The sequence below is a fragment of the Pantherophis guttatus genome, chromosome 10 (assembly GCF_059756535.1).
Source record: "Pantherophis guttatus breed Tessera chromosome 10, ASM5975653v1, whole genome shotgun sequence".
Lineage (NCBI taxonomy): Eukaryota > Metazoa > Chordata > Lepidosauria > Squamata > Colubridae > Pantherophis > Pantherophis guttatus.
Genome location: NC_142072.1, coordinates 7,607,575 through 7,619,244, shown reverse-complemented (window position 1 = coordinate 7,619,244; position 11,670 = coordinate 7,607,575). Strand labels below are relative to the sequence as shown.

General features: G+C 43.4%; 1 protein-coding gene across 1 annotated transcript; it reads right to left on the bottom strand.

Annotated features, from left to right (window-relative positions):
• Window positions 1-12: 12 nt before the first annotated feature.
• On the bottom strand, window positions 13-10,323 carry LOC148112380 (uncharacterized). Its single transcript, XM_087876878.1, has 5 exons — window positions 10,198-10,323; window positions 7,501-7,696; window positions 4,706-4,852; window positions 2,682-2,813; window positions 13-440 (listed from the first exon to the last, which is right to left on the bottom strand). Exons 1-5 carry the CDS (start codon window positions 10,258-10,260, stop codon window positions 400-402), a joined length of 579 nt encoding a protein of 192 aa, XP_087733004.1. The 5' UTR covers window positions 10,261-10,323; the 3' UTR covers window positions 13-399.
• Window positions 10,324-11,670: the final 1,347 nt, after the last annotated feature.

Genomic DNA, 11,670 nt, shown 5'->3' with positions numbered 1-11,670 from the left:
GTCTTCCAAACATTCATTTGAAAAAAAGATTTATTTTGAGTGGCCCCCATCGGAAAAAGAGATAGGCATTTTGGCGTGGAAGGAAATACTCCACTTTAGGCAGAAATCTAGAGTCGCACCTGTATTGAAAGATCATGGAATTTCAGGGGCAATCCAATTGCTGCCGCAGAGCAATCGCAGAAGAAAATATTTTTAAAAAGACAATTTCTATATCCAGACTGGCTTCTAGTCAGCTGATGTCACCACACGAATGCCCCTCTGAAAACAGGGTCCAGGGTCTTAGAAGTGCAGAAGTGAATTCTTGTGACTGTGAATGGAGAGCACAAATTGAATGGAAGATCTGGCTGAAAAAATACAGGAATATTTGTTCTCTTTTGCCTTAGCTTCAATACCAAGGGGTTACACTTTTATGAACCGAGTCCAGAAGAAGCTGGAGATACCTAAAAATAAAAAAATAAAAAGGGGGATGAAATTAGTTTTGCTATATCATCGGGTAGTTTTGTTGCTAGTCAGTCATCGGGAGCAATAGATGGGGGGGGAATGCTCTTTCAAAATTGTTTTCTATAACACCAAATGGCTAGTTATATATTAATTAATGTGCAAACGGAAAACATTGAGGTTGGAGTGTGTTTCTTTTGTTCTGTGCTAGGAAGAGTTAGAAGTCAATGACCCCTTTTCTTTCTATTTCTCTTCCCCCTTGTATCTCGCACCCCCTTTTCCACGTTCCCTTTCCCTCCCTTAATTTCCTATTTTCTTTTCTTCTCTGTATTTTATGTAATAAAATAAAAACTGATAAACTTAAAACAAAATGTTTTCAAAGAAGAGGTCTTAGGTAGACCAGGGAAGAGTTGAGCTAGCTGAGTTCAAGATAATCAAGGGCGAAACCAATCACACTCTATCATTTTGGATCAACATTCTTACAATCTGTAGCCTCATTGGCATCCTGGATTTCCACCGACATCTTAAAGTACAGGTAGTCCTCAAGTTACGACCACAACTGAGCCCCAAATTTGGGTTGCTGAGTGAAACATTTGTTAAGTGAGTCTTGTCCCATTGTATGACTTTCCGTGCCACCGTTGTTAAGCGAATTACCCACAGTAAGTAAATTAGTAACACGGTTGTTAAGCGAACCTGGCTGGCCCCATGGACTTTGCTTGTCAGAAGGTCGCAAAAGGGGATTACGTGACCCCTGGAAAATGCAACCGTCACAAATACGAGTCAGTTGCCAAGCATCCAAATTTTGGTCATGTGACCATGGGGATGCTGTGACGGTTGCAAGTCTGAAAAACGTTCATAAGTCACTTTTTTCAGTGATGTCGTAACTTTGAACGGTCAATAAATGATCTGTTGTAAACCGAGGACTACTTGTAATTTCTTCCATTTTGTTTTTCCTCTGTCTGGAAAAGTTGGGCTACCAGAGAGAGACTTCAGAGTAACAGAAACATATGGAAAAGGGAACAGGAAAACCTTAGTAGCAACCTTCACTACCTTAAGCAGTAAAGTTAGCTCCCAAACACCACTCAGAGAAATTCCAAAGAAATTATCGCACACATTGTGAAAGACAAACATTGAGAAGACAAGTATCATGCCCCCGTCGGAAGATGAACAGCTGAGAGAGAGCGGGAGAGTGGCTCCGTTGGCTGTGGAGGAAACTGGGGAAGGGCAAAGTCAGGCTGGGCAGAGCAGGGGAGAGGTAGAACAAGGGAGAGGGGGTTTAGATAAAGATCAAGGCCCACCCCGTCCTCATCCTACGCAGGGAAGAATGCAGAAGAGAGCAACATGGGTTGTGTGGCTTGTGAGGGAGGAAAGGTCCTTGATTCCCTTCACAAGGCACACCTGGGGATGGAATTTAAAGGAGAGGAAGTTGGGAGACGTGTTTGTCGGGAACAAACGCTGAAATCATCTAGTGTTGAGAGATGTGGCCTGCATTCCTGGCATTCCCCCGGAATGTTTGAATTAGCGCCATGCTTCTCTGTGCTTATCTTGTCTTGCTGGAATTATTACCAGCTTCTGGGACTCATTATCCTGCCCTGCTGGAGTGATTGATTGCAGTCATTCTGCTTACGGCGTTTGGACTGGAGTATATGCAATCAGAAACTGCTGCAGGTTTGTGGGAGAGTTTTTCTCCAGGCAGGAGAGTAAACGGGACATTGGGGGCAAAGTTGGTGCCGATAAAGGGACTCATACCGGTTCTCTGGCTGTGTTGACTTCATGCCACACCCCGAGTCATCACAACAAGTTTTAGTTCTGTGTCTTTCTGGAAACACGACAATTCCCCTTTTTTATTATATTAGTTGAATGGGTAAATTGGTTTGGTTTGCAACAGCATAAGAACAGCTTGGAAAGATTTGTACCAAACGTACAGAAGTCATTCCTTTGTCCTCATAAGAGATGCCTTATCTAATAATATCTAATTATTTATCTAATAATAATATCTAAATTTACTGGGACATGCTTCCATGTTCCTAAAATCAAAGAAAGACTTTCAAACTAATCTTTCCATTTTGGATTTGAATTAGGGTTGTGGTTTTCCTTCAATGTAACCTTATTGTATAATAAGCATCGTCCTTAGAATCTTGCTCGATCTGGATTCACTGGCTCATTAATGGATGTTCGCTCCCTAAGTTGCCGCTGTTGTCACCTCCCTCCCATTTCCAAACCTTATCAGGGATGTTATTCACCTAAGATAAAGTACATAACACAGACGCAGCAGCCTAGGTAGAAATCCCAGTTTAGACACAGAACGGTGAAATCTTCAAATTCATATTTAAGCTTCTCGCTTGTAATCACTAAAATGGCCAACAGAGAGAATGCTGCAAACAAAGAAAAGACAATTAGATTCCCTCCGATACGGTAACCTTCTACCAAGAGTGAAACTCCCTCTGAAATTAATACCCAACCTCCTGATGTGTTCTGTCACTAACTCTCCAGGCTCTTGCCATGACACTTGGAAGACCCAACACATCTGGAGGTTGCTAAATTTGGAAAGGAGAGAACATACGGCCGCCTGCATGCTAATTAATTAGAATTCTCTGCACTTACAGTCAGTATGATCCATAGAATAGAATAGAGTAGAGTAGAGTAGAGTAGAGTAGAGTAGAGTAGAGTAGAATAGAATAGAATAGAATAGAATAGAATAGAATAGAATAGAATAGAATAGAATAGAATAGAATAGAATAGCAGAGTTGGAAGGGATCTTGGAGGTCTTCTACTCCAACCCCCTGTTCAGGCAGGAAACCCTACACCACTTCAGACAAATGGTTATCCAATCTCTTCTTAAAAACTTCCAGTGTTGGAGCATTTACAAATTCTGGAGGCAAGTTGTTCCATGATTAATTGTTCTAACTGTCAGGAAATTTCTCCTTAGTTCTAAGTTGCTTCCCTCCTTGATTAGTTTCCACCCATTACTTCTTGTCCTGCCCTCAGGTGCTTTGGAGAATAGCTTGACTCCCTCTTCTTTGTGGCACCCCCTGAGATATTGGAAGACTGCTATCATGTCACCCCTAATAAGGAGTCATACGTTCTCCACCTTTGATATAAAGATCTCCCCGCCCCTGTCTACTTTCTGGGTGGGTAGACCCAATACATACATCTCACAGATCAATGAATGTACAGTAGTGGCCAAAATTGTGGAAACCTTTTGGGAAAAGTATGTTTTTGAGGTAATAACACCACTTTTTTGGGGGGGGGGAGTTTCAAGATAATCCTGTTCTGCTGTTAGAATGGCCTGGGAATAGCCAGTTGAAAATCTATGGAGCCGACTAAAGAAACTTGTTAGTCAGAAGTGACCCAGCAATAAAACCCAGTGAATAGAAGCCATCCTTCAATCTTGGTTTCACATTAGAACAGCTGCAGAACTCAAAGACTTGGTTCAATCCATGGGAAGACGTTGTAAGGCCGTCATTCATGCTAAAGGTTACCCAATGAAGTATTAACTGACATGGTGATCATTTTTGTATATCTCATTTTTTTTCTATGTGTTTCACTTTTCTTCTTTTACTGTAACTGCTATTCTAATAGCAAATCCTTCATAAACGTTATTGCATTGCATTCTTGATTAAATTCCCTTTCCATTGATATATTTAAAAAAAAATGGTGTTATTAGCTAGTTTGTGTATGTAAGTAAGGAAACACGTTCACTGCTTTTTTAGCTTGGTGTGTCGTACAAATAGGTCATTCTTATAAGGGGCATGAATTATTTATTATTTATAAATTATTTTTGAATAGGTGCTCCTCGACTTACAACCAAAACGGGGACCAGAACATCCATTACTAAGCGAGGCAGTTCTTAAATGAGGCACGCCCAATTTTACAACCTCACAATAATGCTGACAGTTTTTCACACTTAAGAATGTTGCAGCATCCCCGTGGTCAAAATTCACACACTTTGCAACTGACTCATATTTATGACGGATGCAGCGTCCCGGGGTCACGTGTTCCCCTTTTGCGACCTTCTGACAAGCAAAGTCAACGGGGAAGCCAGATTCGTTTAACAACCGTGTTACTCATTTAAGAACTGCAGTGATTCACTCAACGACGGGGGCAAGAAAGGTTGAAAAATGGGACAAAAATTCACTTCACAGCTGTCGGGCTTGGCCACAGAAATTTTGGGCCCAGTTGTGATTGTAAGTCGAGAAATTACCTGTTAATTAAAAGAAAAAAACCTATAAATTTTCTATTTATAGTTAGATGACTTACACAATACCTGTGATGAAGTGGGCTATAGAGGAAGGCAGATCTTCTGATATATTTATTTTCAGACAGCGAATAAAAAAATTCCGTGACAGAATCAAGGCAGTTAAGGAACAGATAATGGCATTTACCACCAGTGTCCGAACCAGAATCAGAGTGTCTAGAAGAAATAAGGGGGGGGAAAGGCATTAGCATTTATAATGGGTGTGGCAATCTGTAATTCCAGGGCTAGGAAATAGAATTAGAATTAGAAGGAAAGGAAAGGAAAGGAAAGGAAAGGAAAGGAAAGGAAAGGAAGGGAAGGGAAGGGAAGGGAAGGGAAGGGAAGGGAAGGGAAGGGAAGGGGAGTATCAGGGTTCCAACGGATGCTCTAATTAAATCATGAGCCTTGAGCCAAACTTCAAAAGAAATCCAGTTATTTATTAGGAGCTTCATGTCGGCACATTCCCAAGTGAAGCCAACCCTGACCCCACGTAATTTACAGCTGAGACTTAACCCTGTTTCCCCCCTCCCCCAAGGGTGTCTCATCAGTCACATTCGCCAACAGAACAATTTCATGGGTTGTAGAGATCATTCCCCTCTGGCCGCTGTGGGTAACTCTGGGAGACAGCCTTGAGAGAGATATGTCTGGAATGTGCTTTTGTTTTTGGCTGCCGTGCTGCTTCACCATTTTCCCAGCCCCCTTGCTTTTGGCAACTTGAGAGCAGGCCAAGGATGCTTTGCAAGTTGACAGGGAGAGAGGACAGGAGAAAGAAGGAAGGGAGAAGACAGAAGACGAGAGGAGAGTTCTAATTTGAAAAGGTTCTTGCAAAACAATTGTAGATCACTTTGGTGAGCTTGAGCTGTCCTTCACAACTGTTCCTTCTGTAATCTCCCTGTTCCCACAACTGGCACACCCCACCAGTAAATTATCCCTGAAAAAGATATAGCCCTTGTCAGAGAAAATATCCCCTATCTCTGGTTTAAATAGACTAACTGTGGGGGCACCAATGATCTGGAATGAGCTCCCCCCAGAGATACGGAGGATTCCGGATCTGCGCACCTTCCGCCGCGAGTTGAAGACGTTTTTATTTCATCAAGCTGGCCTCGCCTAAATCTTCTCCCTTTTAAGTGTAAATTTTAAATTTTTAATGTATTTTAAAATATGGGTATCTTAAATCATGGGTACTAATTCAGCCAAATTTATTTAATTCATTTTATTCGATTTTAAATTTTGTATATCTATGTGTTTTATTTCATGGCTGTGCACCGCCCTGAGTCCTTCGGGAGTAGGGCGGTATAGAAATTCAATAAAATAAATAAATAAATAAATAATTTCTCATTCTCACTGGATCAAGGGAAATGATCAAAGCTACTTTTTAAAAGAGGAGAATGAGTGAAAATCATATGGTAAAGGGTAGGCAATTTATAGGTATTCACAGGGGTGAAATCCGACCAGTTTGGCCCGGTTCAGACAAACCAGTAGCGGACATTTGACCTGGGTCACCGAACCAGTAGCAACCGCTGGCTGGCCACACCCCCGAGCCAGTCCTCCAGTCACCACTTGCTTGCCCCGCCCCTTCCCATCTTTGCAAAGGCAGAGCGCCCCCCCTGCAGGGCGATCCAAAGAGGGGAGGGGGATGCTGCAGAAAAGGCTGCCTTCCACCTGGGTCTGCATGCCTCCTGTGCTGCCTCCATGGGGCTTGGGGCTCCGAAGCAGCCCACTATCTTCCCACCTGGCCACCTGCCTACTCTCTTTCCAGATCGGGGTGGGCAGTTTGTATGGAGGATTGGCGCCGGGGGAATGCATGGCCCTCCGGGATGGAGACCGGGGCAAGAGAAGGTTCCAAGGTTCGTTTGGGCAGTCAAGCCAGATGGCGGAGGGAAACTCAAAGCGTTGGGGGCTTCAGAAGACTAGAATGTGCTTCAGAATATGCACCTCCTGGCTCTAACAGTGAGTGACATGATTGACATCAAGTTGGCCAAGCCCACCAAGCCACGCCCACAGAACCAGTACGGAAAATTTTTGGATTTCACCACTGGGTATCCAGATTTTGCCAGATTTTGCAACCCTCATCATTCCTGATTATGGATGAATCCCATCCACCCACCCAACATTAAGAGGACTATTGACTTGGGAGATTCCCCAAAAGTGAAACTACTATATATTACATAGAACAATTAGAAAGATACATTTTCTGATTTAACGCTAGATCCAGGAAACTACAGACCTATCAGCCTGACATCAATACCTGGAAAGATTTTGGAAAAGATAATCAAGCAATGAATCTGCAAACACCTAGCGGCAAACAATGTCATAATCAGAAGCCAACATGGGTTTGTCAAAAACAGATCATACCTGACAAATCTTATTGCATTCTTTGGCAAAAGTGCCCAAATTAGTGGACCAGCAAGATGCTGTGGATATAATTTACTTGGACATCAGTAAGGCATTTGATAAAGTAGAGGCCCTTCTATCTCTGTTATTCTGTTAAATTGAACAGTCAGCTATTCCATCAAATGCACATCTATGATGCAAGGTTATGTCATTTGTTTGCCCATTCATTCATTCATTCATTCATTCATTCATTCATTCATTCATCATATTCTTGAACTACCGATCTCCCTCAGAGAGGGACTCTGGCTGGTGTATAAAAAATATGAAAATATATTTTAGAAAGGCAAGGTTCATAAAAACACACTTAAACTTAATTAAAAGTCGGGGATCTTATTTAACATTTCCACAATTCAGTTTCAGGTTTTCACATAATTTATGTGAAAATAAATTGTCCAAAAATGAAAAGTGAAAGCTCGGTGAATCCTCCTTACTTGTACTTTGTGCAATAATGTAACACTTGTGTTCAAAGCATTTGGTCCAGAATCCCAAGGAGAAGACATATTCTCCCTCTGGATGCATCAGCCAATAGGGAGAGATGGAGATGAGCAGAAGCAGAAGACAATTAGTACAAGCCACAATATTGTATCCGGTTCTGTAATAACTGATTCGGAAGATGAAGCAGCAGACCTGCAGAGGAAGGGAGGATTGGCACCAAGGTTAAGTTAAATTACATTGTGTTTTCCTTCTATCCTGACCAGAGGTGGGATTCACTTACCTTCCCTACCAGTTCGCAAATGTGAGTGTGTGCACGGCCTTCTGTGCATGCCCAGTAGACACGCATTACATCCGGGTGGGTGGGCGGAGCCTCCCACAGTCACCGCTACTGTTTTGCGCGATCCAGACAGAACCGGCTGAATCCCACCACTTGTTCTGACCTTGCCTATTTCCTTCTCCTGGCTTCACCTTCTTTATATTTTAGTCATAACATCCCATGCAAAGGCTAAGAGCCAGTGATGGGATTCAGCCGGTTCGCACCACTTCGGGAGAACCGATTGTTAGCTTCCTGATCACCTTGGTGAAACCAGGTTAAAACTGGTTTTAACTTGGTTAAAACCAGGAAGTAACGACAACCGGGTGGGTGGACAGAGCCTTGCACCGCGATTGCTCCTGGTTCTCCGAACCACCTGCCACAATCGCTACCGGATCGGGCGATCCGGTCTGAACTGGGAGCATTTCACCCCTGGATTTTAGAGATGTAGTTGTGATCACCCCTTCTGCTTAGGCAATGAGGTCCATTTTTTTTTTCAAAATGAACTACAAGCAGCACTGCCTGGTCAAAGGAGACAAACTGTTTACACAGATGCTACTATGGTCACTTGTCATATGGGACATCTATGCACAAATTCCCAAATGACTGAGATACAGCTGCTTCTGCAGAATTGGATGCTGCCTAGGCATTGCTTCTTAGTGTTTTACTCACTGGAGTATAGTAAGACCAATCACCCATTTTTGAACTCTTGAACTCTCCTTTTACGTGCTTTTCCAAGGAAGAATATAGACATTTCTTGAGTTATGATCATAACTAACTCCTGCAATTGCAGTTGTAAGTCTTGATGACTGTAAAGTGAGCCACAGTGGCGCAGTGGTTAGAGTGCAGTACTGCAGGCTACTTCTGCTGCCTGCCGGCTGACTGCAATTTGGCAGTTCAAATCTCACCAGGCTCAAGGTTGACTCAGCCTTCCATCCTTCCAAGGTGGGTAAAATAAGGACCCAAATTGTTGGGGGCAATAGGCTGACTCTGTAAACCGCTTAGAGAGGCTGTAAAGCATTGTGAAGCGGTATATAAGTCTAAGGACTATTGCTATTGCTATTATCACGTGACTGGATCCAATTTTATGACCATTTTTGTGGTACCCAAAATGCCCTCTTGTGACCATGAGGGCAGGTTGGATGTAGGAAGTTCAAGACCTGGTCATAAGTAATCTTGGAAGTCTGTTATAAATTCAAATGGTTGCTAAGGGACTGGTCATAAGCCAAGGGTTACCTGTATGGTCTTCTAATGTTAGGGGACACCATTCATTCCTCCAACCAGCCAGGACATTGCAGGTGATAGTACCCAAAAGATAGTAGTGATGTCAAATTTTGGAGGTGAGATTTTGGGATATTCTGAATAGGATTTAGGGTGGAAACAGGAGCTGTTTGTCACCTTAAAGCCTCCCACTCACATTTCCACTACAGTATTATTTTAGAAAAGAGCAGAGGTAGGGAACGCACACTAACTTAAACATGGCTATTTGCCTGCTAAATCATTCCAAGATATTATAAGAAGAAATCGGATGCAAATGTCTAGGAGTACCCTGGAGCTCTTCACTCCCCTTCTCCCAGGATACCATTTCCTTTTGCATTAAGTGCCAAAGTCAGTGATGGGATTCAGCCGGTTTGGGAGAACCGGTAGTTAAATTACTGGCTGGCTCCACCCCTTCCTGCCCCGCCCCTTCCAGGAGTCCCCATGCACCCCATTTTGGCTCCGAGGTAAGTGCAGCACCCTCCGCTGCGACCTGTTTTCGCTCCCAGGAGGCTGCAGAGAGGCCTACTAGGCCCAAAATGGGGCGCAGGGGTTTGTGTGTCTCCCCCTGCGGCCCGTTTTTGCTCCCAGGGTGGTGCAGGAGGCCAAGTGCGGCCCGTCAGACCCCCCCTGGCCACACCCACCACGCCACACCCACCCAGCCTGTCATTAGGGCAGAGAACCGGTTGTTAAATTATTTGAATCCCACCACTGGCCAAAGTGGAGTGAGGAAAAATAAACCTACAAAGAAAGAGCCAGACCCAACACTTCAAATTTAAACAAGAAACAATTCTGCTCAGAGACATGTCGAAGCACTGAGCAGATTATTGTGACATTGTTTAAATGAGTCCCGCAAAAGTATCCTTCAATATACTAAGTCCCCTGGCCTTCCATGTTGGTTTTGGAAAGGGGATAATTTTAGGTGATAATTTTCTCGGGTAGCCACTGTTCGTTAAGACTCAGTTGAAAACGAGACTTCTTCCCCGAATATTAGTGATGAAGTTTCCAAGGATTTTGCCCCTCTACTTAGCTCCGATGTGCTGAGGCAGGGCCTCAGACCCAAGAGATGGCTGTTAAAGGAGTATCGTTTGATCCAGTTTGGGGTTAAAAAAATGAGTAACACCTGTAGGTCTCCATCCAGATGGTCTATACTGTCCGTAATCCCCTCTTCCCAGATCTGATCCATGGCCCTTGCTTAGCAAGCCCGACATTGCTTGGTTCTATTCCATTCAACCAGTTCTAACTGTCATGGAATCTTCTTCGCTAAGAAACCAGGAAGTGTCACAGGTTGGGTGTGCCTGTGTGCCAGTGGTGAAATCCAATTTTTTTTTTACTACCAGTTCTGTGGGCGTGGCTTGGTGGGCGTGGCAGGGGAAGGATACTGCAAAATCTCCATTCCCTCCCCATTCCTGGGGGAAGGATATTGCAAAATCCCCATTCCCTCCCCACTCCAGGGGAAGGATATTGCAAAATCTCCATTCCCACCCTACTCTGGAACCAGCCAGAGGTGGTATTTGCCGGTTCTCCGAACTACTCAAAATTTCCACTACCGGTTCTTCAGAACCTGTCAGAACCTGCTAGATTTCATCCCTGATGTGTGCACCTTTGAGTCCATATTGATTCTTGGAAACTGCCTGGAGAAGTCTTGTGGTTTTCTTGGCAAGATATTGGGAGGGGCTTCTCATTACCTTTTTCCTGGGGCTGGGAGAAAGGGACTGGCCCAAGGACAGCTAGCTGGCTTTGTGCTTAAGGTGGAATTAGAATACATGGTCTTCTGATTTCTACACTGATGCCTTAACCACTATACCAAACTGGCTCTATTTTGTATTATGCTGTTATAGCAATAGCACTCAGACTTATATATCACTTTTTCAGTGCTTTATAGCCCTCTCTAAGCGGTTTACAGAGTCAGCATCTTGCCCCCAACAATCTGGTTATACTTTATTTACATATATGATGGTGTCAATTGCTATTTTATGTCTGGGATAGGAAAGGATAGGATAGGATAGGATAGGATAGGATAGGATAGGATAGGATAGGATAGGATAGGATAGGATAGGATAGGGGAGTGGTGGGAACGGAATAGAACAAAACAGAAAGAATAGAATAGAGTAGAGTAGAGTAGAGTAGAGTAGAGTAGAGTAGAGTAGAGTAGAAGAGAAGAGAAGAGAAGAGAAGAGAAGAGAAGAGAAGAGGAGTTGGAAGGGACCTTGGAGGTCTTCTAGTCCAGCCCCCTGCTCTGGGAGGAGACCTTATACCATTTCAGATTAAAATTGCCTAGTTATAACCACATAATTAATAATCGTATTACTGATAATATTTCTACTTCTGAGCATAGAAGGAGCAAGCTACAGTCAAGTGCAAAAAACAAATAGATGCCTTCTCTAATGGTTTTTGGAACAAGCTATAATGACACCATCCTGCGCTATGCTCATTTCTTTGTGCTACTGCAGAAAAGTGCAAACTATCCCAATCCTTCCCTCACCAAAACTCTTTAGCAACCTGAACTTGAGTCTCCAAGGAAACCTCTGGCCTTCAAGAACTTTGGGTGCCAATTACCCGCTTCATCCCCAGATGAGAAACATCCACCAAGAAA

Coding starts and splice junctions, on each gene's coding strand:
- LOC148112380 (XM_087876878.1), bottom strand. CDS start 10,260: ATGGATCAGATCTGGGAAGAGGGGATTACGGACAGTATAGACCATCTG. Junction 2,814..4,705: donor TATAGCCCACTTCATCACAG/GTATTGTGTAAG, acceptor CTTTGTTTGCAG/CATTCTCTCTGTTGGCCATT. Junction 441..2,681: donor TGTTATGTACTTTATCTTAG/GTGAATAACATC, acceptor TTTTATTTTTAG/GTATCTCCAGCTTCTTCTGG.